Genomic DNA, 25,723 nt, shown 5'->3' on the forward strand with positions numbered 1-25,723 from the left:
TTATTCTCTTTTAAAAGTTAGAACACATTCAACAATGAACCATGAACCATAAATCAAATGTTAACAAAAGCAATTGCATAATGTATGTATACTTTTATTATTTAAACATTTGGAGCCAGTGTTAAGTTTGCATACTGATTTTAATATATGGAAATGAATGCAATGATCACAAGGAAGGTAGGGAAAATGCATTTAGAAATCAGTAAAGCCTGCAAATTAGGCTTTACTGAAAAGTAGCTCATCCATAAAGTATGCCTAGGGCTATTTGAAAAAATAAATCTAGGGGTTGTAGTTAGTGCGGGTGTTGTACCGGACTGCATTGCATGTGTATTGAGAGTTGTATTAATATTCTGCGCCCCCCCCCCCCTGTAAACATACACCGAGTTGACACCTCTCTGGCTGTGCCAACAAAAACTGAACATTTATATTACTCTCTCCATCGGCTGATGAGACCCACATGATATGACTTGTGAAAAGCTAGTACTATAGGACCTCCTTGTCCAGTGAACATGGGAAAAGTGTAGTAAATTGTGTAGCAGAGTTGTGGTATTTTAATGCATTAAAGTACCCAGCATTCCTAATGATTTGAACTTAACAGCATGCAGAAAACAATTAACATGACATCATTGATGAAAAAAAGGATTTGTACTTTTTATTAATATCGTCATGAATGCCATAACAAAGATCAAAAAAGGATCAAGACTCTTAGTATAAGAGCCTACAATTGTTTACATTATTTACATGAATGCTCGACACAGTAACTAGTACACAGCAGCATTTACATAAGAGAATTCATTCTAAAAATAGAGATACATGTCAGTATAAAAGTTAGGTTTTTACAATACTAGCAATGTAAACATTCACACATTACTTTAATGGAACTGATCCCCTTTTCCTCAGATAGGTCAGATATCAGTTTCCAGTGCAACTTTAGTTAGTAAAAGGAATGCTTCAAAGTAATGATCCGTCTTAAATTTGGTAGATTGTTCAGTTTTTTCGTGAGTTGAACAATCTCCTTTAGGTACATAGCAGCACGAGTAATAGCAGGCTAGACATAGGGACATAGCCAAATGACAGTACTGTTCATTTTGGAGCACTAGAATTAAAAGACTCAGGTTGTTATTAATTGTTACTTTGACACACTCTTTCTTGGTGGTTAAAAACATAATGGACTGGTCATTGGAAGAATCATGCCTGGATGGCATTGTATAGTGAACTTTGTGTAAAGAGTCTTAATCTGCTACGTGGAAAAAAAAAAAATACACATCCCATCTGACATTTCATATTAAAATCCATTCACTTTATGAAAACCCTAAAAACAATATAAGTGTTGCCTAGAGCAGAAAAATGACAATGAATACAGAAAGCGACTCAGGATGCTGACAGGTGAACACATCCGAAGATGATCATCAAAAAAGGTCAAATCTAAAAAGCTAATTATAGCAACAAAAATAAGGAGAGAAAAAAAAGAACACAACTTATACAGGCAGCATATAACAGTGTCACACCTATTCTCAAACTGTAGATTCAGTGATCAGCTGTGACTGAGACTGGACTGGGAAGCAGCCTGATTCTATAAGCAACACATCACATCATATAGACGCTGGTGTATTCTCTTCCATTGCCTGTGGATACGGTGCTGATTGTCCAACAGGTGTTTCGTCGATGTCATTCAACAGGATTCCATCAGTTAGACATATAAAAACACAACAGAATTGAACCAAACGCAAGGCACTAAAGTTCATTTGAAAGTTGTGCTTTTCCGTTGTTTTCCCACTTTTTTAGGCACTTTAGCAACCACAGCCCTTCAGCTCAAGTGATTTGTCTGTCACCAGAGACTGCGATACATCGATTGGTCTCTGTGCTGCAGTTCTAGACGGCTGTGACTGTTCTCTGTGGACGATCACTGGGTTTGGATTGAACACCAACTGGGTGGAAATGTCACGAGTGCAGTGTAACAAGTGTTTAAGAAGTCCCTTTAAAAACGTTTTATGGATAAGTTCTAAAAGAAAATATAAAAAAGAAAAAGAAAAAAACATTTCCTAATATGTACACAATAAACAGATGTCTTCACTGCTGAGAGAAGTCTGCTGGAGGGTGTTGTTGGGCTGGCAGGAGTCTCACTCTTGTACATTTTTGCTGGCGCGTGTGTGTGTGTGCCATTTATCTGAACTGATGTGACACCAAAGAGGTAGAAACACAGCGCTTCAATTACACCTGTGTGTCTGTAATTGCAGGCACTTCTGGAGGACAGTGAAGACTACTGAATGCTGGGAAATAGTGTTTTTTTCCCCCATCTTCATATTTTGTTTCTCTTTGTTTCACCACTCTGAAGTTTCCCCACATCTGAATCGGGACACATTTCTGGTCGTCCCTACTTTCAGTTCACCCTGCCCCCCCCTCCTCTGATTCCCAATGCTGTCAGTCCTCTAGATGTGTGTGAGTGGGACGGTCCCGCTGAGGTAGTGCTGCTGGACACTGGTGTAACCCCTCTGTGCAGACGCGGGGTCACTGCCGTCCCCTCCCGGTCCAGGTATGTACATGCTGATCATGTCTCTGAGGTCGCCCTGCAAAGGCCCCCGGTGGTGGTTGGGCGTGCCCGCAGGGGGAGAGTGGGAGTGGGACACCGGCTCAGCTTTGACCATGGACATGGAGACAGGGCTGTGCTGCTGGGAGTGACTGCTGCCGTAGGACATCGGGCTGGAGGGAGAAGGTACAAGTTAGATACCGAACACATTTTCAAAAAAAATCTTTTTAATAAAAAAAAGGTGCAGTGTGTTATTTCGGAATATTTAGTGGCACCAAGTGGTGAAGATTCTAGATTGGGACGATCCTTTGGTAACCCCTCCATTTCGAAAAATGACAGTATCTACGGTGGCCTTCAAGGACAAGAAGTCCTAGTTACTAAAAGATGGAATAATGCACCACTGTCTTTCCACAATATAGGCCTAAAAGTTATTCTTTGTCTTCCAACAGGTGCATTTCCCAGCACTTCCACAATAAAAATGCATATGGCCGCTAAATTTGTCCATTCTGTGCTACTGTGGAAACATGGCGGTTCAACATGGCTGCCTACATGTAGGTTGACATGTAAATATAAATGACTCATTCTAAAAAAGGAAATAAAAACTTTTTAAGCGAGTATACACTAATTAAAAACACACTTGCGAATTTGATATTCCATATCTAGTCCTTTCTGAAAAATGCCAATAAATCCTACAAACTGCACCTTTAATATTAACAAATACATGTAGATAATAGGAGAAACACACCGTCAATCAGACCATACATGCACCTGTTACTCTAAAACCAATGTGTGCAACCCTTTAGCATCATAGTGTGACAAAATAATAATCAATTATGTGACGACCCTGTTGTACCACCACTTCATACAGACACTTAAAAATGGATGTATAATTCTATTTGAAGTATGCTCCAAGTAACAAATATGGAGAGCTGAATCTACACAACACGACATAATTGGGGGGAATGGAAATAAGAAGGAACAGATTGAGAAATTTTAAGCAAAAGACAAAATCCTCCATGTTGACGTAGCATTCGGGAGAATGGGATTTAACTTTAAGACTGAGGGGGGGGTTGAGAGTGAGAGAGAGAGAGAGAGAGAGAGAGAGAGAGAGAGCAGTGCACCTAGAAGTCAAGGAGATGTGCTCTTAAAGGCAGCAGACGACATACAACCCAATGTGTGCCACAAGGTTATACCATAGGCCCCCTAGACAGTGCTAGCTTTATATGAAAGCACAACTGAATATTTGGAAAATATTTGAAAATAATAATTGCCATTTACCTAACACCTAAAAGCGACTGATAACGCGCATCAAAACATCTTTCGGGGAAGCTTTCAGTGATTCCCCTGCTGGAGGGAAAAATGCAAGAACAAGAAAGTGAACTAAAATGTTAACATTGCAGTAAAGCCATCTGTCACAATAAGACCAAATGATCAGATACCTCGACATAATTCAACATCATCCATCCTCACAACACAACATTTATCAAAAGTGTTCCGTCTTTGTTGGGTTTTTTTTGGGGGGGGGGGAAGGGGGGGCATGAGTCCAGGAGGCAAAGACCCAGAAGTGTAACTTGGGGACAATGGTTTAGCAGGAATAGGGGATTGTGGGTAGGGAGAGAGAAGAGGACCACACACAGAGCCTGCCTTGCCTTCAAGTCATACTGATCAACATTCCAGGCAGGACCCAGCCCAGAGCCGAGAGTCACACGCATAACAAGTAGGCAACAGACTGAAGCCTGTTGTTTCCCTCAGTGACTCAATGGGACTGAATGTACTTCATCAACACTTCTACCCAAATAAAGTGGGGGACACCCTCTTTCCCTCCACTGATTGTCACTTTTTAAAAAAGCGCTCACGTAATTTTATTTTATTCTAATCAACAGGTGTGTCCTTATAGACTATTTGGTTGTTGGTTCAGTACCTTGAGTAGTGGTACATTCAGTGAAACCTGAGTAAATACAAAATGGTGATAGTGTTTGAATTGAGGCAGGTGGAGGGAGAGGGTGGATCCAAACAACAAGAGCAAGTTGGAGAGCTTGTTTGGTGGCTTTCTGTGGGGCAGGGGTACCATACGTATCTAATTGACCTAATGCACTTTCTGTCATATTATATAAAAATATTAAACATAAGCTCGAATATATAAATATACTACAAGCCCCAGCCTATGGCACAATTAAGGTGCTTTAATGAAAATCGACAAAAGAACTCACAATTAATAAAAGGGGATTTTATCCTTATCCATTTAAGACATCAAAAAAAAATAAGGCTTTTATTTTCACCGCCCCTTTTATAGCAAATGACAGTCTAGGTTACCCAAGAAGGAGGGCAAATGTTTTAAAAACAGGTGGATGTTATTTTGCTAATTGAATTAGGCCTATAGCCCTATATACGTCATTAAAACATTGGGAGAACCTTACAGTAGTTTCAAAATAGAGACAGCTCTTTTATGACTTTAGTCCTGGCCTTATTGCACAACACAACTGGTCTAGAACAGTCATCACCTGATTCCTGTTTATCTAGTTTCAATTTGATCTATTTATAATATTCCTCATTTCAACAACTTGTGCATATGTAAATAGGCTACTTGCAGTAACTTTAATAGGCCTAATACACCTATCCTGTGTGTTTATATTCTGTTAAAACTTCTATTGTATTTTTGATTTTATTACATTTTATATTTTGAACACAGTTATACGTAGTTTGCCATATCAACATTTCACAGCACACAGACTACTTTAAGCCTTTTTGGATCTTGATCTCACCTGTACGAGTTGGCTCCGTTCATGTAGGTCTGCGCTGCCGTCATGGCAGGTGGATACTGGAGGGCTGACAGATCGTACCGGTGCAGCTGCTGCGAGTAGCCGAGCGCCTCGCCCTGCATGCCGGCATACCCCCCGGCGGGACCCCAACCGTAGCTCTCCATCCTGGGGCTGCCACCCTGGCCCTGCGCCGCGGCCGCCAGCAGGTTTCCGGCTGACAGCGGGTACTTGCCCACCTGGGTGTCCTTCTTGAGCAGGGGCTTGGTCTTGCGGCGGGGCTTGTACTTGTAGTCGGGGTAATCCTTCATGTGCACGGCGCGCAGACGCTTGGCCTCGTCTATGAAGGGCCGCTTCTCCGCGTCAGTCAGCAGCTTCCACTCGGCTCCGAGTCGCTTGCTGATCTCGGAGTTGTGCATCTTGGGGTTCTCCTGGGCCATCTTGCGCCTCTGGCCCCGGGACCAGACCATAAACGCGTTCATGGGCCGCTTGACTTTATCCATAGGGTCGACTCCGGGGGGCACGCAGGCCGTCTTGGAGTTGGGGTGAGAGTTCCCATTGCTGCCCATGTTCCCGGACATGTTGCCGGTGATCGGTGACATTCCCTGGTGGGTCTGGTGAGAAGCGGGCTGTCCGCCGGGCTTCAGCTCGTGTTCCATCATGCTGTACATGATGACGTTCGGTTTGACAGATAAGTTGCTTAGAACAGAAAGTTAAAGTGAAGTTACAGTATAGCTGAAGCACAACCTTTTGTCGCCGTTCACCTGGCAACTTGCGGCCAGGTTTCCTTCGCCTACAGGTTTAACCGGGAACACCGGGTGATCCAAATTAGCTAATTACTCACGACACACCCGGGACAGAGAGAACCAGTTTCTTTTTCTTTCAAGTGTTCTTAAATGATAGGCCTATGTCTGCTCGTGGCAGGCTACTCATTAGACTATACTTCTTTGACACTGAAAAACACTGAAGATTTCAAAAGTTCAGCAGCTGCCTCCAGTCAGTGCTGTGAAAAACACTTGTTGTCATCAGGCCAGCTCACGCACTGAACTCATCTGCCCGTTCACTTGTAAAGTTGTGCTGTTCTCGTGCAGTCAAGCCAGCGTGTGGACCAATGGGAGCGCGAAAGGCTTCCGTCTGTGCGCGTGCATTTGCAACTGAAAAGGCTCCGGCTGTGCGCGAGACACTTGTTGATGTCAGAGAGGGGGAGAGAGGAATGCCCTATTCCAGGAACAAGCAGTCTATCTTCATAATCAATTATTAGGGGATGTGTAAAAAACATAATAATTATCAAGTCCTTGAATGAACCGTACAACTTTTCAAATCGTTTCCATTATGGCAAATGCTTTTTTCCCCCCATTGACAGTGAGCACGATAGTGTAGGCTACTTAACCACAGGCATGGGGGTAAAAAAGAAAAGGAAACAGTGAAGATAACACACATTTTAAGGGCCATTCCACCAAATGGGTGACATTTCTGTCCCCAAGCATTCAAAGCTATACATTTGCATGAAAATTAATTATAATATACATTAATGTATGTTATTATAACATGCCTCTTCCACATTGACCTGGTTGTGAATTTAAAATGTGTATTTTATAACACTGATAAAAACTAGAGTTTACACTGAAAAATAGCATTTTTAACCTGTTCCCACTCTATAATGAAATAAATCTTTCAGAAATCTTAATATTTTTGCGCTGCTGTGTGATTCTATGTTCAATATGCTTCAATGCAAATGTTATCATCAGAAATCCATAATATTTGAGTTATAATACACATTGTAGTCGTGTCCCCAGGTTTACACTCAGTCCTGTTACCCTAACACATTTAACGCTCTAAAATCCTTGCAACATTACAAAAAGCCCTGGCTAAACTGGAATATGAGCACTGTAGCTCTTCTGACAGAAGAGTTGTTTTTTTCACTCAAAACGACACTGTCGTTTTTTTCACTCAAAACGACATTGTTGTTTTTTGTTAAAAAACTCAGTCCTGTTTCTTTCAGTCCTGTGTTATATATATCATAAACCTAGTTAAAAATTCAATACAATTTCCTGAGATTGACCAATATATGTTTTGAATGGTTAAATATATGTGTTATGAGATTCAGCTTTGAAAAAATAAAAAATCTGAAGTTTAATTTGGAAGACATGCAACATACAAATGTCACCCATTTGGTGGAATGGCCCTTAAGTTAAACTTCCAGCATATGATGTCTTTATATTGTAGCTTTATTATCATCATCATTATCAAACACCGTTTTTGTGCACAAATCCTCCACTCCATTCTGTACTGTATATCAGCTACTTTATATCCCCTTGTGTTTAAAGGTGCACTATGTCACTTTGGGTGTGTCACAAAAGTAAACATTTTCTAATGTATATTCTGAAAACTGAATAATCAAACTTTCCTCATAGGAAAACGGGATCCCTGGAACATTGTTTGAAGTCAGAAAGCTAGCTGAAAAGTTACTGTTTCACTGTTGTTGTTTACAGTGGCAGGGCCCGTAGATTTGTTTACAAAAAATGTTAAGTCTTATGTTTGGTTCCAAGTGTCTTAAAGGTGAAGTGAGCGATATATTTAGGTTAATATACGTGTCAAATCTCTATATTCATACAGTTATCACTTATATAGTGTGCACGTTTCATACCCCCTATCTCTCAGTCAGTAATCGGCAAATTACATTTTTCAAGGATCCCGAAAGTGGTATCTAATCAGAAGAGAGAACGCTACAAACCGGCACCCGTCTCACTGCCGGTGCACCCGCAGAGCGACGGATGGGTGAATGTTTATGCGCCTACAATGGCGGAGCAGGTAAAAATCCTTCCCAATGTCTGTTTTGATGGTTTTTATCATGTTTTATCACACTTTTGGATCTGAGATGATGCTCGATAACTCGCTGCTTGAAGACCGCAGTGCATTAATGTGGTGATGTAGGGACGAGGGAGGGGACCGCTAACTGCACACACTGACAGGAAGTTAGCTAAAAGAACCATTCCGTTTACAGCACCTTTAAAATTATTTTGTTTCGATTAATCATCATATAATTATTCAATACTTAGAATGTATATGTAGAGTAAATATGTTTTGTGAATTAACTGCAGGCTCTGAAAATGTTAACACACACCCCCCCCCCCCCTCCCCTGAAACTTCTAGTGCACCTTATCAATCAAGTACAGTGTGGTCTTTCAATCACAGATGTCTTTTATTATATGTTTGCCATGAAACCAACCAATTTAGAATTTTGGAAATAGGCTACATTTTGACACAACACCCCTCTCCTCCCCCACATCTTCAAACTTTGGTAACAATGTAGCCCCCCTTGTGGTGAATATTTCCTTTTTTTTTTTTTGTAAATCAAAGTATCAAAATTGTATTCCAACATGAACCCTCAGGTTTTGGGGCCGAGGACAATGCCCACTTTGAGTTGTTGGCGATCAAAAGGTTACTACAACTTTGAAATAGATATGATAGATCAAATAAAATAGCTGAAGGTCAATGATTAGTGGCGGTAAAGAGCCTTGATCACACAAACGCGAATATTTTTAATAAACATTTGAATGTTTCAGAATATCTCTCCATACACACAATAATGCAACGTTTTAAATTGCTCACATATGCATTCAAGGCAGCCACAAGATACACATGGATGTGTGTAGTTAAAAGCAGGTATGTTTTCGGCTTAAAATAGAACCTGGCAGGACCAGTCTGATGGCGCAAGCTTTACATTCTATCTCTCCCTCAGATCAGTCTGGACTTTCTCCAATCTCCGTGGAGGAGGAGCCCGGTCAGAAAATGACCAGGTCAGTCAAGTTTGCATTTACACCAAACGTTCGACTTTATAGGTGAAGGCAGGCCCTGATTGGTTCATGTAGTTGTCAGTCTAGCCTCCTGAGACTGCAGCCATATCTCACAAACTTCACATTTGTTGATCCATGTTGATTACATCAACCAATCAGGGGCTGCTTCCACCAACAGACAGAAAGTGGGCCAGGTTTCACTGGACCAAAAGAACTGCGATTTTTGGTAATTAGTCCATATTGGCATCGATTTAGAATAAACACACAATTTAGTTACGTCGATATCTTAAAAAGAGAGAGAGAGAGAAAGAGAGATATGTTTCAATATTCACATTCATTTTTCTTTCATTCTTGGGGGTTAAAGAATCCCATGGTAACTGGATGCCTATGTTATCCTATCACAAAGGTAATCTTTATGACTTTCAGAAAGTACAGAAGGAAACAGACAGATTGACACAATGATTGTGAACTGTCAGTTTGTTTTAGGAAATCCATTGCAAATATGTGGAATTAAATGTATCTTTTAGATAACAATTAATATGCACACCTGCACTTATTACTATAGGCTACACATTGATCACACATGGGAATCACTGTGACAAAAACATGCACATAGGTGAGACAGTTGAGATCCCCTTGCACTTGTCTGACAAATGCATGAACTGTGTGTGTGTGTTTGTGTAGTTACGATGGATGGGTGGCCCATTGTACACAGTTGGAGAAGGTATAGCATGCTTACAGGTGTGTTTGTGCATGCTGCAGGTGTGTGTTTGAACCGTGTGTTTGTGACTAATTGGGAATTGTGTGGCTCCAGTCTCCCGTTTCCATCTCCTTGACAACCTTGTGTGGAATGAATCCCTTTCCAAACCTTGCCCTCTCTCACTCCTCCCTTTCCTCTCAGCTCCCTCGGCTTTCCAAAACAACTCAGCAACACACACTCCCACTCCCAGCTTTTCTTCATCTGTCTGTCAACTTCTGTCGCTGCCGATGGAATGCAACGGCATTGGGGTTTTTCAGTTCGCTCTCTGTACCCCCCCCCCCCCCCCTCACACACACACTCTTACGTTACGCCTGTGTGTCCATAATGTTGCATTTGTCATCAGAGACATACTTTCCAATTTAAGTGGCTGTACAATTGTTTGCTTCTGCTTGCTTGTCAAAGTAGGGAGATTTAAAGGTGCAGTGTGTAGAATTAATTGTCATTTTTCACAACAGACTTGGTAGGAATTAAATATGTTATTCCTAAGTATGTTTTAATTAATGCATAATCGCTTGAAAATAAAAGTTTTTTATTTATTTTATTTCTTTAGAATGAGCCTTTTAATAATCGCATATAGGAGCGGGTCACCCCACACGGAAGCTGCAATGTTGCACTGCCATGTATCTACAGTGGCACGGAATGGACAAACTTAAACGGCCATATGCATTTTTATCTTTAGTGGGCGTCCTGGAGAAATGAACCTTTTGGAAGACGACGAAGGAGAACTTAAGAATAAATAACTAAATACATCTTCACCTCAACACTTAATATTGTGGAAAGACTTGAGGCAGTGGTGGATCTTTAGTAACTATAGCTTCTTGTCCTTGAAGGCCACTTTAGCTTCTGTAATTATTCGAAAAGGGAGAGGTTACCAAGGGAGCATTTCAATCTTCTCCTTCTCCACTTCTCCCGCCACCACCCTCAGCTTTAATTAACAGACATGGCCATGTTGTTCACCATCTGGGCCCTTTGTTTAGCAGATTATCTATTGATATTCCACTTTACAGATAATATGTCCTATACACTCGTCCCTGAGGGTATTTTCAAATGAATGAGTGGTTTTTCTTATTATATTAAATGTCATCTTGGTCAGGAATCTTTGCAGTGGTAATGGTAATAGCTTATAAGGCTAATTGAGGTACCTACACTGTGGTGTGTGTGTTCTCTCATTTATGTTGCACACCGCCGGCTGGGTTTGTCAATCCTTATGTGGGTGGGAATGTTCCGCCTACTCTATTCAGCTTTGAATGCCACAGTATATTCTGTGACATATAACCGTCTGACAGATCCGTTACCTGGAAAGCCTTTTGGACAGCAGGCATAGACCGACCAAAATATCATTAATAATACCAATGTATGGCTACAACTTTATTTTACACTGAAAAAAACACAGTTAGAAGAATATTTAAATGAGCATCTACCCCAATACAAATGGCATACATGTGGGACACATTGACACAGGTAACTTGGGAGAGGGATGGAGCCTGGACTTGTTAGGACTACTTCCGCATTGGCTTGTACCACCAGAAGAAAGAGGATCTCTTCATCTATCCAGTTTTCAGACATTGTCTTTGTCTGCATTGTCTTGAAGGAATCTGTACACTTGTATTTTGCTTGTGACGTGCCCGTTGTTCGATATCGATATGCGCTTCCGACCCAGACTTAGGACTATAGGGGGCCACCCGGGTGAAAGTCAGGGTCGAATAACCAGGACATTTGCGTTCACACTTACAGCTCGGATAATTTCAGAGTCAAAGTGCATTGGAAAGGGGCTGTAATGTTGACATAGAACCAGTTAGCACTACAATCAATATTTCCTTGTCAATCCCATGGTGTATAACCTTGATCTGGGTTAACTCAAAACATGAATGGCGTACAGCTGGTAGAGACCTACGGAGGCCCTACAGTGACATGGCGAGACCAGTTAGTTTCTGGTTCCCACCAGTTAGTTTTTTTTTGCCCATTTCACTTTAGGGGCTCAGTAAACACCAAACCAGAGTTAAAAGGAAATGTAAAATTGACTTCACTTGTACATTCATCATGTAGACAGACACATGAATGAATGCCAATGGTGCTCTGCGTTTTCTGGATGCATTGGAGCAAATTTCGCATGTTCATCATATCATTTATACTGAGCATGACTGGCCTGTGTCCGTATATCTTTCTCTTTTCGTTTGGCATTTTTTTCTGCTCCCTAGTGGATAGAAAATAAATGCAGCTTTAATCTAATTATGCCATAATATCTCCTGCTGACTCAAAATGTGGACTCGGTCAGCATGTCAGCAGCATCAAGTCACATGACTTTTTTTTTAGTCGTGCTAAAGAGCTTTGACGATGACATTTCCATTATAGCTCCCTCATTCACAATAACCACAAAGTAATGAGGGCATTCTAAAGTTATGGAACTCGCCAAGGTAAGAGAAAAAAAAAGGATGGAAAATCTGAATGAACATAAATTAAGTGCGACGAAATCAAGAAGTAAGAAGGGTCCGCAGAGTGGGGGGAGGGGTCTAGATTATAGGGTGAGAAAGAACCAGTGAAGACGGGCGAAAGAAAGCCACAAAATGAAGGAAGAAAGGGAGAGCGAAATGGAGAGGGAGAACAAGGGAGGAGGAGGGACGAGAGGATGAAGGGATGGATGATGAAGGGATGGGGTGTGAGGGTTCGGTGCAGGAGGGTGGTTTTGGGTGACAGGCCTCATTGAATAGGCCTCCTTTCTCCCCTCTGCCGGCTTCTCTTCTCATGCAAAGCAGGCCCGTTCAACCTCCCAGCCATCCGTCACACAACAGAAAGACCATGGCAGGCCCTTTACGAGCCTCACAACTTGCATAATCCCCCCACCCCGAACCACCATCTCTCAATCCCACAATCCAGCACCCAACAGGGGGTTGGAGTGGAGAACAGGAGTGTGTATGGGTGTTGGGCGGCTAGGGGGGGATGGGCATGGGGGGTATCGTCATCGCAGTGAAAATGCTTTTTGGAAGAAGGGCCACCTAGGCTGAGAGCAGGACAAACATTTTTTTAGAGACGTAACATGTTTTGAAGCTTGATCGGATGTCATATTGGGACACAGACGAAGTTAGGAGGGGGTTAAGATGGACTCAGTGATTCTGGAGAACACTTGTTGTCTAAATCAATCAACGTCTCCATAAGATCCACTACCTGTCAGTAGTGTGTTTGTGTTGTGAGCTGGGGAAAAAATCCAGTGTTTATACACAGCCTAAGCTCTGTAAACCTGCATTTTGCTAGCTAAGGTGGGCCCCATTTGTTTGCATACCAGTTTACAGATCCTAGGGTGTGAATGAACACTTGATTTTGTTCCAGCTGACAGACAGTACAAACAGGAAGGGGATTGTGATTTTTCTTGACAAGTGTTCACCAGAATCACAGACTCCACCTTTAACCTGCATGTGTGCCAGTCCAGGCCCGATATTCAGTCACTCAGCATGGCAATTCACTTGTGGATAATAGGCCTTCATAGGACGAAGATAATTGTAGGACTAAGAGAATTTTGAATCCTTAATGTGGACTGAAATGCTTTGATCTATAAATGACCTTGAGTGTCAAACAAATGTAGTTGACCTCTGAAGCTGAAGTATTTAAAACGTGTGACATTGCACAACACACAAAACGAGTTTAAAAGTCACAAAGATAGATAAAGTGATACCACCAGTCACAGCCTGATCAGATAGGCTATCACCATTGGAGCGTTCAACTGTGGAAGACAACATTTTATTTTTTTAGTTATGGCATACATTAGGCTATATTGAATTTAATGTGACTTCATGATGATCCATCATCATCAAACAGACAAGGATACGTTTTTCAAAGAAGGCATTAAAAACGTGTACAAACCAATATTAGTTTATTCTCTACTGACTAAAATATATTCCTAATGGTGCAATAAATTGTGAGATGTTTAAAGTAGGCAGGAACAACTAAATACGGTGATGACAGATTAGAGACGTGTCTTCAGTGTGTGTTCTGTCCAACTGTGTTGGATAAACAGACCAATGTCTCCCTCTAGCGGAGAGTGACGCTAAATCATAGTGTGACAGGCTCATATGGTGAGAAGCATATGGTGTGACGCTAAATCATATAGCGTGACAGGCTTTCCTGTCACACTAGGCTATATGATCCATTTGTCACTATATGATATGAAGTGCATTTTAATACACACAAAATGATTATTTACCTGAGTTAACAATGTATTCTTATATGTTATAGCTTACAACTCGTTTAAATGTATGTTTTTTCTTTTTTCAAACTTTTTTGGTCCATAATCACATGAAAAAAGGCGAATACTTGTAGGCTACATTACTAATGTTGTTCTTCTGAGTATTGGATACTCACTCAACCCAAATTGGCTACCTACCTACTTGAGGTGTCAAAATATCAAATTATTAATAGAAAATCTAATAAAATGTGATGTAGTTTTGCATTATTTTTCTTAATAATCGCCCAATGTTGACAATGATGGGACTATACCATTTGGTGTGAATATATCATTTGGTGTGACGTTGAGAAATTATTATAAAAAGGCTTTATAATTTATTATTCAGTGATTACACATGGAAAATACTATAAACTATAGGCTACTGACAAGTAGTTTTGTTAGATTTATAACAGGATATTGGAATTAATCTAAAATATACCAAAAATTAATGACAAATGTCTTACTTTGGGCGATGATTAAGAAAAATAATGCAAAATGTAATGTTTTTGTACAAGGAAATGCTGAATCTCAATGAAGATAAGATGAATAATTGTGACAAAAACAGTAAGAAAAGTATATCCCATTATAATTTAAATACAAAAACTTTCATGTCACACCATATGACAATTTTAAGCACAGACAAACAAATTGGTGAATACATATTTCAATTAAAAATCTAAAAGACCACATACATTTTGAGAAATTTAAGAATCAGTAGCCTACAACTAAACTCAATAATTCTCATTTATTTTTACCCTTTTGGGGGGGTTAATATGTCATCCACCCAATTACCTTTTTCTACGCCATCAACAGGTGGAATGTCTGCATATTGTGCAGTCATCACATGCGCTAACTGAACGTAGCCTCACCTGTCAGACTGTCATAGTTCTCAACAATAGTAGGCTACGTTTTATCGTCTTATGTTGACTTGACGTCACCCTTTTTGACTTACGTTGTCGAGTGTCCTTTGGTTATATTTTATAGTGATTACAAGCCTATTTTATACTCTTATCACAATTTGGTCGATAGCGTGTCGTTATCAATTTCTGGTGGTGGCAAAGATGAGATAATAGCGAAATACTAAGGACACTTTCAGTCGAACTGCCCCATTATAATTTGGTTTAATGAGCTGGCTAAAATCATGGCTCGCGTGACAATTACAATTCAATGTTTATTGCGGAACTAGCAGTAACATGCTGGAATGACGACACTAATTCAATGTGGCTGGAAATGGCAGCCCAGTAGAGAATCACCAGATAAGGGGCATTCGAGTTGTTTCGTGGAACTAATTTTAACCACATGAAGGAAAGAAATACAATATGAAATAAATATGACGTCACCTTGACGCGTTATTTATCACAACACTGTAGTTGGACCACAGTGCTGTGATAAGTCGAGTAGCTCAGAAACAGCAGGTTCTCGTGTCCATGGATCGTGCGCCAACTAGTGGACAGCTGGAACATTGCCTTTCCACACAGGATTTTTGGCCAAGAGAGCCTTCATGCTATTCAACAATGCGGAGGCCAGTTTACACTGTTAAAGGAGAAACTTTTATTTTTTGTGAAGACCATTAAAATAAATACTATACAGAATCCAATGTAGAAAACTTGATACACGGTTTCTGTCTCAAAAGGTTAACATGTCCGTAAATTCAATTTAAAAAATAGCACTGACTATACACCCCAAAACATGACAGTTCTCCTAAACCGGGCACCAAACCCTATGTTGACAGGCATATTATTGAGCTATTGCAGGGGGAAGGGGTTTCGGATGGGGGGGGGGTCCTCTACTTAAATCATCTGTAGTTTGGTCCATTCATTTCAGACGGCCCCCCCTCACAACATCTTGGCGAGGTAGGTTACAAAAAGTCACCACCACCATATGAAAAATCCAATTTTGTTTAATGATAAAAGCTAAACGGCAAAAGAAGTTAAGTTGAAAAACCAATCAGGTTTGTCAGGCTCGAGAGGCAAAGTCTCCATAGAACTCACCGTCGTTGTTTGCCTCCGAACATCTGTGGCCACCAGTCAGTCTTCAACTGGATGCTACTTGCACACATGACGTCAAGCAATATGTACAATAGCAATAAAAAAAAAAGATATATGAAACAGCAGTCAAAGGATCAAAACGGTAAACAACTCATTCATGATGGATTTTTACTATACAGATCTTTTTATTGAATATGCCCTGTGTACTTTAGCCCCAGAACCTGTTCTTAACATGATCATGGATGTGTATTAAAGGCTTGTTTTAAGTACACCCAAGGTGGTTTAAATACTGATCTGGTCAAATGCAGCACTTCCCATTTTTTTTTTTTTTTTTTGGATCATTGTTGAGTCAAACTGAACTGCAGTCCACTCATCAGTCACCAGCACTGCAGCACCTGGTGACGCTGTGCAGGTACAATTAACAATTAGCATTGTGTACGTTATCAGTTAAGCCAAGTTCATTTTAAATTGAGCCGTTTCTAACAGACAGCGCTAGAATCCGTTAAATAGGTTTTTGGAGACACGTTTTGCACTTGCAGGGACCCCCCATTTTAAGCGTAATGGTTTATGTTAAAAGTCCTCAGTTTGAAATAACAACGAATTGGGAAAAGGTTCAAATTAATTTTTTAAATTTGAGATGAGAGGGATTAGCTGCAGGACAAATTTAGGTGCCGGAATGTGGTAATGGATTATGGCAAGCAGATGAAGTAGGTCAGTAAATCATCCTTCCAAGATGGCCAAAAACTACTTTCAAAAGGTTTGGAAGGAATAATGGTTGCATTTGTCCTTCTCTTAAAATGTAGAGGAAAAGTCATGTTGGAATTTTTTAAACAAATGGAAACTTCTCAGAATTCAGATCGCATAAGAAACAAGGTTTGACTTCTAAAATGAGCGGGGTGTGGGCAGGATGGAGGGCGTGGAGTCGTCTAGATGAGATCGGCCACGTTCATGGGCATCTCCTCCACGGTGGTGTTGTAGAAGGTCTCAATGTCTCTCAGGGTTCGCTTGTCATCCTCAGTCACCATGTTGATGGCCACTCCCTTTCTGCCAAAACGACCGCCGCGACCAATCCTGACAAAACACACACGAATCAGTTTACCTGAACGTCTGCTGGATAGCAGATTTCATACAGAACAAAATGTAGCTGGGGAAAGAGTCATACGGTTCATAGACTTAAAATGAACCGCTAGTGAGTGTCCACATCAGACAATTCAACATGTTGGTGCAAGTGTTAAGTGTACTTTTCAATAAACATTACATTTGGGTTTAGTTAAGTCAATGACAGTTTGAGTTACATAAGCTTTCCTATTGTGTGCTTCAAGGAGAGTCAAATATGGTTTCAGAGCTTGCCAAAAAACGCATTTCAGTTGTCATTAGGGTCTTTAAAAAAAACTTTGATACCAAAAATTATTGTAATAGATATTGCAACAGAATCGGTACAAACACTCGATGCAACTTCACATCAGCACCGCTGCAGTCTGAAAAGGCACACAGCCCATCCCCTCACTAGCTGAACACAGCACTGAAATAGCTGATGTCAACAGTATAAAACTCAACACGGCAAATGCTACTGCATCATAAAGACCAACACCCCAGTCTACAAGATGAACTTTGAGAGCTCATTAAGCTTCCTCAGCAACATTGAAGTATTAAACAATTATAAACGGAAACCTCGCAGACTCCACACCTTAATGTTAGACGACACTATTACGCTAGTTGGCAATTAGCTACATTAGTCATCTGTTATCATTAAGCTAGGGGCTAATAAAACAAACCGATACCCAACAACTTATTTTTGGTATTTTTTCCGTCCACGGTATCATAGTTGGGAGAAAGTTATTTGGGTAATTAAAAGAAAAGCCTTCAACTGAAGTGGAAGCAGTATTGCATCTCATCAAAATTAAACCAGATTATTTAATGATCACTTTGTTTTCTGAAACACTTTGAGTTCACTGTAGACCTTCCAATTACACAAGAAAACATGTAGTGTTGGCAATCAGTAGCTCTTTACCTGTGGATGTAGTTTTCCCTGTTGGTCGGCAGGTCGTAGTTGATGACCAGGGACACCTGCTGGACATCAATACCTCTGGCCTGAAGAACAACAGAGTCACCATTAGTTCAATATTTACTCGGATACACCCAAGATAAGAGCAAAACAAACATGTTCTCAGTCCAAACACTAAAGACACCATTGTTTGGCGGTTCAATCCTTTAGTTACAAATGCCTTATTGGCCATGTTCAAGGTTAATAAAACATGTGCAGCTTTATAACAAACATAAGCGGTTGAGGTATTTTTTTTAAATTGACTGGATAATACAAACATTGAAGAAAAGACTGAGTGTAATCCGCCAATAAGTTGTGAGCAAGGAACATCCCAAGCTACAGTGGAGGGCAGTTAGCTTTTTCTACCATGGAACATTCAGTCCTTCACCAACACTACAGCTGGGAGGAGAGGGATCCTGGATTGTTAACAGTATGCATATTCAGGGCAGACATTTGTACAATTCAGTGTTTGGGTTTCCACAAAACACAGGAAAAGGAAACTTGCACTTTAGAGGAGTGGCATAGCTGAATTGGGCTGTGCACATACATGTTGTATGTGACACTGTGTCAGCTGCTCTAGTTAGCTGACAGTGTAAAAAGTTGTGTTACATACCAGCAGGTCAGTGGTGATGAGGACTCGACTGGAGCCGGAGCGGAACTCTCGCATGATCAAGTCTCTCTCTTTCTGGTCCATATCTCCGTGCTGAAAGACAAGAAAGGAGCAGGTAAGTGGAGGGTTCCAGAACCGGCTGTGCTTGGACCTCTAACAGGTCGAGTTGGTTTAGAAAGTAGCTGAGGCCCTTACCAGAGCAGAGACGGTGAAGTCCCTGGCGTGCATCTTCTCAGTGAGCCAGTCTACTTTCCTCCTTGTGTTGATGAAGATGACAGCTTGTGTGATGGTCAGGGTCTCATACAAGTCACACAGCGTGTCCAGCTTCCACTCCTGAGGAACAACCACCACGTCAGACAAACGCATTAGAACATTCACCAATATCATTTACTCACAGGCTGTTGCATTAGCTGCAAGTCTTTCCTGGTGTACTTAGCTGAAACAAGTCTAAACGCAATTGACTTTTTCCTACGTAACGACAAGGCATCATAGCCATCCAGTATAAAAAGGTCAATTTTACTTTACCACCCAGAATATGTATGTCATACTTTTAACTTTTGAACAAATACAGTATAATTATTTTTAATTATTCTCAACCCTTTATTTACAAATGCCTAATTGGCCATGGTAAAGGCTAATAAAACATGTGCAGCTTTAAAATTGAGCCAGGGACTCGATAAACGTTAAGGAAAATACCAGAGTGTAATCCGCCAATAAGTTGTGAGCAAGGAACATCCCAAGCTACAGTGGAGGGCAGTTAGCTTTTTCTACCATGGAACATTCAGTCCTTCACCAACACTACAGCTGGGAGGAGAGGGATCCTGGACTGTAAACAGTATTCATATTCAGGGCAGACATTTGTGAATCCAGAATCATTCTTTACCTCTTTCTCCACATTGATGTAGAACTGACGGATGCCCTCAAGGGTCAGCTCCTCCTTCTTCACCAGGATTCGGACAGGTTCACGCATGAACTTCTTTGTGACCTCCAACACATCAGCTGGCATAGTGGCCGACAGTAGGACAACCTAAAATATCAAGCAACAGCCGGTTAAAAACCAAGACTCTTCTCATACATTTTTTTCCTTTCTTTAATGCATTGTTGAAAAAAAAAAAAGGTACTTAAATTACATTGCCGAACCTAAAATGATGCCTTATTGGCCATGTTCAGGGTTTACACATTTGCAGTTTAATAAATAGAAATCTGAAAGGTTAATTTTTTTTTAGTAGTTTTGACATTAGACTGGATAATACAAACAGAGGAAAAGACAAGTGTAATCCGCCAATAAGTTGTGAGCAAGGAACATCCCAAGCTACAGTGGAGGGCAGTTAGCTTTTTCTACCATGGAACATTCAGTCCTTCACCAACACTACAGCTGGGAGGAGAGGGATCCTGGATTTTTAACAGTATTCATATTCAGGGCAGACATTTGGAAAATGTAGCATTTCAGTTTTCTACCAAAGCAGCGAGGACCAAACACAGGAGAAAATTAAATTACGTAAAATAATTAAAATTATGATTATTCTTTTAGTGCTTGTAGTATGTTTGTTCAAGTTATGTGAGATAGTAAATAGAAGAAAACATATAAAAAATGGCCAAAGCAATTACACACAAATTAAATAAAAATAAATACCTCCCAACTGTATCGTCTGGTGACAATGATTTTGACAACAAGCATTGGTCAGAATGGCCAACTCCACCTTTAGATCAAATTGGATTGCTTAAGACAGGTAACGGCCTTACCTGTGTGCTGCTCGCCAGTTTCATGAAGATCTCGTGGATCTGATCCTTGAACCCTCGACTAAGCATCTCATCAGCCTCGTCCAGCACAAACATTTTGATGTGCTTGGAGGCTGGGGAAAGGAAAATACAAGGACATTAGAAGAAAGCTGGATGGAAAAGTAGTGTGTGCTGTGGTTGGGCAAGTTGACCAGAAATAGTTAGGACACATTGCACTAAATGGACAGTCAGATCCAGCTCAAGACCAATATTGCATTTGACACCCCGATCTTCTTTTGTTTATTGCGTCCCATTGGCCAAAACGGTGCATCCAGTGAGTGAGGGCACACGACTCAAAATGGGTCTGAATGACCTTTGATCAGCATTAAAAGTTCACATATTTTCAGCTTCAAATTTTTTATTTGAGTTTCTACTAAATCATGTTGTACAAAAAAACTTTATGTCTCACTGTGCCATTGCCAAATCTTTTTTTAAACATCCCTGAAACTGTTGAAGACCCGCCTTCCAAAAAGCCCTGTCTGCTCTGATTGGCCTTGAATCTGACAGGGTTCTGCTTATCAAAAAAAGGTGGAGGTATTGCTTAGTGTTGGTAATTTGGGACATAGCTTCTCCCTTGGTTTTCAGAAAGAAAAATATGTCTTCCTTGTAATACTTTAGACTCCTAGTCACACCAGGTACCCATATTAAGGTTGAAAAAGCGCATTTATATTTCATAATACATTAATAATAAGCTGGGGCATTGAACAAACTGAAGTACAACTGAATAAATGACAGCAAAGCTTTTCTGATCTTTACAGCAACCACTCCAAGGCTCATGCTAATGCCAAAGTTCCATCACTAACAGCTAAATAACACTCTACAACATGCAGCTCTCATTGCAGCCCGTACTAGCATTACTCAAAACTGTCAGACAGTATCATGTTACTGTTTCAACTGAAATCACACACAAGACACATTTTAGAGTTTTGTTGCGTGAAATCCATTTACAACTGAAACAGGCAGTGGATATTAATCTCCCTTTGAAATTAGACATTTGTCCAAAGGATCATCTCATAAGACAGCTGATAAGACTAAACTCTCAAACCCAAGCCAATGACCTTTAGAATTGTTATGAGTGCTGTATTCAAAAGTGATTCATGATCATGTCTCTGGACCACTGCTGGGCATAGACTTCAGCCAGCAAAACGCCAACCAGAGCAACACCACACCAGAGGTTTACAGAGTCATATGACACGCATGGGTTTCATCATTATACAGCACTTCTTTTCAGAGTTGGTGCCATGTATTAGTTTTCAAACGCAACAGCTATGAAACAATAGCATGGCGCAATAGTTGATATCTGAAATGCACTAAACCGGAAGTTGACTCACGCTGTGATGAACTTCCCATTTTCGCATTCTATTGCTAGGAAATTCTTAAGTCGCCATTTTTGAAATCTAGAAATTCATTTGAGAACCATTTCAATAAAATAAAAATCAACCTTTTCCAAATTAATTTGCAAAACTTACACAGGTTTCTGCGGGTCAGCATGTCGAAGACACGGCCGGGGGTTCCCACCACAATATGAGGAGCTTCAGCCTGCAGCTTCTGGACCTCACTGCGAATGCTGGTCCCTCCAATACAGGCATAGCAACTGGCTCCCATGTAGTCACCAAGGGCCAGCACCACTTTCTGGATCTTAAGGTGAAAAAAAAAGTGTTAAATTCTGACTCAGAGGTCAAACTGATTCAAGCAAAAGGTGCAACCGTTACCACAAGCTGATCTATTTCAGCAGTGTGATGGGGCTGTATTCAGAAGTGAGCTATGATCATGTCTCTGGACCGCTGTCATGACACAACTCAGGCCAGCAATACACCAACAAGAGCAATGCCACACCAGAGGTTTACAGAGTCATATGACACGCATGGGTTTCATCATTATACAGCTTTCATATTAATAAAAGATGCCACAATTTTTTATATATTGACAGCCAATTCTACTTTTATACATACCCTCTAATGTTTTAAGCACTCAAATTGGAATGCTGCTTTGATATCTTGACCAATGCGGGCCTCAACAGATGTGAAAAGGTTTTGTGCAGACTTTTTAGCACCCATTTCCAACTTGCTATACTGATTTTAAATAATTAAAATAATCCCTATACACCCTGGTTGAGTGTTTACTAGTCATCTTAAAGTTAAGTATACCCAGTGGTAAACTACACTAAATAATTCAAATATACATAGAGACATTATTTTAGTGCATACCTGCTGAGCCAGCTCCCTAGTGGGAGCCAGGACGAGAGCCTGGGTGTCTTTCAGTTCCACATCAATCTGCTGGAGAATGGAAATGGCAAAGGTGGCAGTCTTTCCAGTTCCAGACTGGGCCTGAGCAATCACATCATAACCTTGAAGAAAGAAACAACAACCAGTATTAAAACTAGTCATCAGAAATCAATATTCCAATTCCCGCTTCATTGAAAGGTGGAGTCAGCATTTCTGGACAGCGTGTGTAGTCAATCTTTTAGAATCAGTGAATATTTGTGCATTGTTAATACACAGCCTAGGCCCTGGTAACAGGCATGTTGCTAGCAATGGTGGGCTCTATTTATTTACATATAGGGCCCACAACAGCATGGGCTGTTTAATAGCAGATCATTGAGCATATTTAAGAATTGTTGCATAGCTGCTATTTACACAGGCAGTAGATAATGTTATAAATTCAACCTTTGACCAGATGCAAAAATAAAGCAAGTTACGTCATGACATTCCTATAGAACAGATTCCGCTGCTAAAACTAAACTTTCATAATGAGTGCTGTATTCAAAGGTGATTCATGATCATGTCTCTGGACCACTGCTGGGCATAGACTTCAGCCAGCAAAACGCCAACCAGAGCAACACCACACCAAAGGTTTACAGAGTCATATGACACGCATGGTTTTCATCATTATACAGCACTTCTTAGTATTTGTCCGAACAGTATGCCAATTAAAATAATCCAGTGTTAATACACAGACTAGGCTCTAAGTGGACATGACGCTAGCTTCAGTTGGCCCCCTTTGTTTATATGCCTTTTGTGTACATAGCAGGCTGTGTATCAACACCAGATTCACTCATACACATAGCAGATCATTAAGGTTGGTAATGTTACTTTGACAACAAGCATTCTACAGAATTGCTGACTCTACCTTTAAAAGGGAGGGACGCAGCATGAACCACCAGCACATGAAACTATAAAATATTGGACATTCTCATTTATACATGCAATGAACATTTTGTGTTAAAAAAAAAGAGACTTCTCCTTACTCACCCTTGATGCAAGGGACAATGGCTCTCTGCTGGATAGCGGAAGGCTTCTCAAAACCATAGGCATAGATTCCACGGAGGAGAGTTTCACGCAGACTCATCTCATCAAAACTGTCAACGATCTCACTCCAGTTACTCTGTGGGTTGCAAGATAAACAGGTAGTTACTATAAAGATACAATACACCATTGAAAAGTGGGCACTCAAATGTATTTACATTTGTATCTTGAGGCTGTGGGAGTGGATAGGAATTCCTTTTGTTTTAAGGGGCTTTGAATGACCAAACCAGTATAAAAAAAAAAGGTGCTCACCTCGATGATCCCATCTGGCTCCATGCCCTCGGGGCCATTGTCTCTGTGGGACAAGACAATTCAATTATTGATATGGTTTCCTGCATGTTCACATCAGCAATTAAAATAGTGAAACAATTAAGATGGCTTAAGGACTACTGTATATAGGTACAAGCTAAACAGTAGGATATACCAATTACTGTCCTTATATTAATATCATAAATTAATGCACAGAAACATATTTCCCTTAGGATCGATTCTGTATTTTAGAAGACACAATTCAGTTCATCAAACTCCCGGATAATTAGTAGTCCATGGTTCTAGGCTCACGAACATGACAAACTGTTCTGTACTACTAGATTAAGGGTTCAAATTGGGTATTTGTACCTAGTACGCAAAAGCCTTTTCGAGAGTCAGTCCGCCATTTTTTGGTACACACATTCAAGATGGTCGTTTCTCCGTTCAGGGCGGAAAAAAAGTCGGCGCTGGAGAAGCGCATCAATGGGAACGATCACAACTAGCCACGGTCAACACATAACACGTTCAAATATATGAATCCTTATTGACCTAACGTGTAGCAATCGGGATTATGGATTTGAAAACGTGATTCGCGTATACAATGCTCGGTAGTGACAAGGAAAAGCGGCGCTGGTTTTGTAGCACTGGCCCGCTTTTACGACAGGCCCGCTAATCTATGTGACCTTTTATTCCATTTGTTTAGTCAGCGAAACCCATTTACGGTGGGAACACAGACACAAACCAGGTATTTTCTTCGTGTTAGGTAGTACAGACTTTCACCTCCGGCAATATTTTTACGAAAACTTCCGGCGGTTAGTTAGCGGCCTACGCTAGCTACCGGCATAGCAGCCAATTACTACTACTACCACCACGACCATGTGCGTCCGTCGACCAAGACGAACACATATCTTTAAAATTGTCCAACCCAGCACCGAAAGCGTTCCGCTGCCGTGTTTCAAGCAGGGAATTTCAAGTTTATTTATACACAAGTAGCTTTTAAATTACACTATCGACGACAGAAAACTAAAATGGTTAGGGAAGGCCTAGACCACGCCGTTCACGTGCTACCCTAGGCGCTGGTGGCCATTTAATTTCCTTCGGCTACGTTCAGCACCATCACTGATAGCCAACAACGATTTTTGCCACGTAAAACTTGCAGTCCACAATTTAGGGGGAAAATAGTACACTTTTAACTTAAAAAGCAAAAACATTGCATCCGAGTTGCCCGTATTGATTTATGAAATATAGAGAACTGTGACGTTAGTTCGAGACAGGCGTCGCTAGGCCTTGTGCATTCGTCGAGCAAAGATACGCTAGCATGTTTCACTCAATGTCCACACATCCCGAAAAGTCATCCATAGCAACAAACACTTTGAAGTATACCGGAATTTCACAAGCTGAAACATAAACTGCTCGTAGGGAAACAAAAGGTTTGGCTCACCTATTATCATGTTCAGCCGACATTATTCCAAAGAAAGAAACTGCGGCAGAAATGTCTTATATACGACGAAGACACAAAGAAGGCTTCTCATTGCAACTGACCGCCGTCATTTATCTTTAGTCCCGCCTACAGAGGCTTCTGATTGGTCCACTCGTACGTCATATTAAAGTAGGCGGGCCGTAGCGTCCGTAGTGGATTCTTCTAACCATTAGCAAACGAGGCGGAGGCGGGCGGAGGTTACATTTTTTAAG

The 25,723-nt window shown here is 40.8% G+C and overlaps 2 protein-coding genes across 3 annotated transcripts; both read right to left on the reverse strand.

Annotated features, from left to right (window-relative positions):
- Positions 1–637: 637 nt before the first annotated feature.
- sox19b (SRY-box transcription factor 19b) lies at positions 638–6,331 on the reverse strand. Of its 2 annotated transcripts, XM_080052572.1 has the most exons (3): positions 5,290–6,331; positions 3,806–3,874; positions 638–2,700 (listed from the first exon to the last, which is right to left on the reverse strand). In XM_080052572.1, the coding sequence occupies exons 1-3, from the start codon at positions 5,952–5,954 to the stop codon at positions 2,430–2,432; spliced, it is 1,005 nt and encodes a 334-aa protein (XP_079908698.1). In that variant the 5' UTR covers positions 5,955–6,331; the 3' UTR covers positions 638–2,429. The 2 variants fall into 2 exon arrangements, with proteins under 2 accessions (XP_079908698.1, XP_079908699.1); XM_080052573.1 differs by lacking the exon at positions 3,806–3,874.
- Positions 6,332–15,583: 9,252 nt separating this feature from the next.
- Positions 15,584–25,581, reverse strand: eif4a1a (eukaryotic translation initiation factor 4A1A). The gene is made up of 11 exons (XM_080052552.1): positions 25,473–25,581; positions 24,035–24,077; positions 23,729–23,861; positions 22,685–22,824; positions 21,947–22,115; positions 20,442–20,551; positions 19,582–19,725; positions 18,894–19,031; positions 18,702–18,791; positions 18,056–18,135; positions 15,584–17,115 (listed from the first exon to the last, which is right to left on the reverse strand). The coding sequence occupies exons 1-11, from the start codon at positions 25,493–25,495 to the stop codon at positions 16,971–16,973; spliced, it is 1,215 nt and encodes a 404-aa protein (XP_079908678.1). The 5' UTR covers positions 25,496–25,581; the 3' UTR covers positions 15,584–16,970.
- Positions 25,582–25,723: the final 142 nt, after the last annotated feature.

The sequence above is a fragment of the Ammodytes marinus genome (assembly GCF_949987685.1).
Source record: "Ammodytes marinus genome assembly, chromosome: 23".
Taxonomy (NCBI): domain Eukaryota; kingdom Metazoa; phylum Chordata; class Actinopteri; order Uranoscopiformes; family Ammodytidae; genus Ammodytes; species Ammodytes marinus.

Bases quoted from the DNA above. Each gene is read 5' to 3' on its own strand.
- sox19b (XM_080052572.1), bottom strand. From the start codon at position 5,954: ATGTACAGCATGATGGAACACGAGCTGAAGCCCGGCGGACAGCCCGCT. The intron at 3,875-5,289 runs GTGAGATCAAGA...TTTTCCCTCCAG, and splicing joins AACGGAGCCAACTCGTACAG to CAGGGGAATCACTGAAAGCT. The intron at 2,701-3,805 runs GTAAATGGCAAT...TTCTCCCTCCAG, and splicing joins CAGTCGCTTTTAGGTGTTAG to CCCGATGTCCTACGGCAGCA.
- eif4a1a (XM_080052552.1), bottom strand. From the start codon at position 25,495: ATGTCGGCTGAACATGATAATAG. The intron at 24,078-25,472 runs GTGAGCCAAACC...CTTGTCCCACAG, and splicing joins TCGGCTGAACATGATAATAG to AGACAATGGCCCCGAGGGCA. The intron at 18,136-18,701 runs GTATGTAACACA...GTTGTTCTTCAG, and splicing joins TCATCACCACTGACCTGCTG to GCCAGAGGTATTGATGTCCA.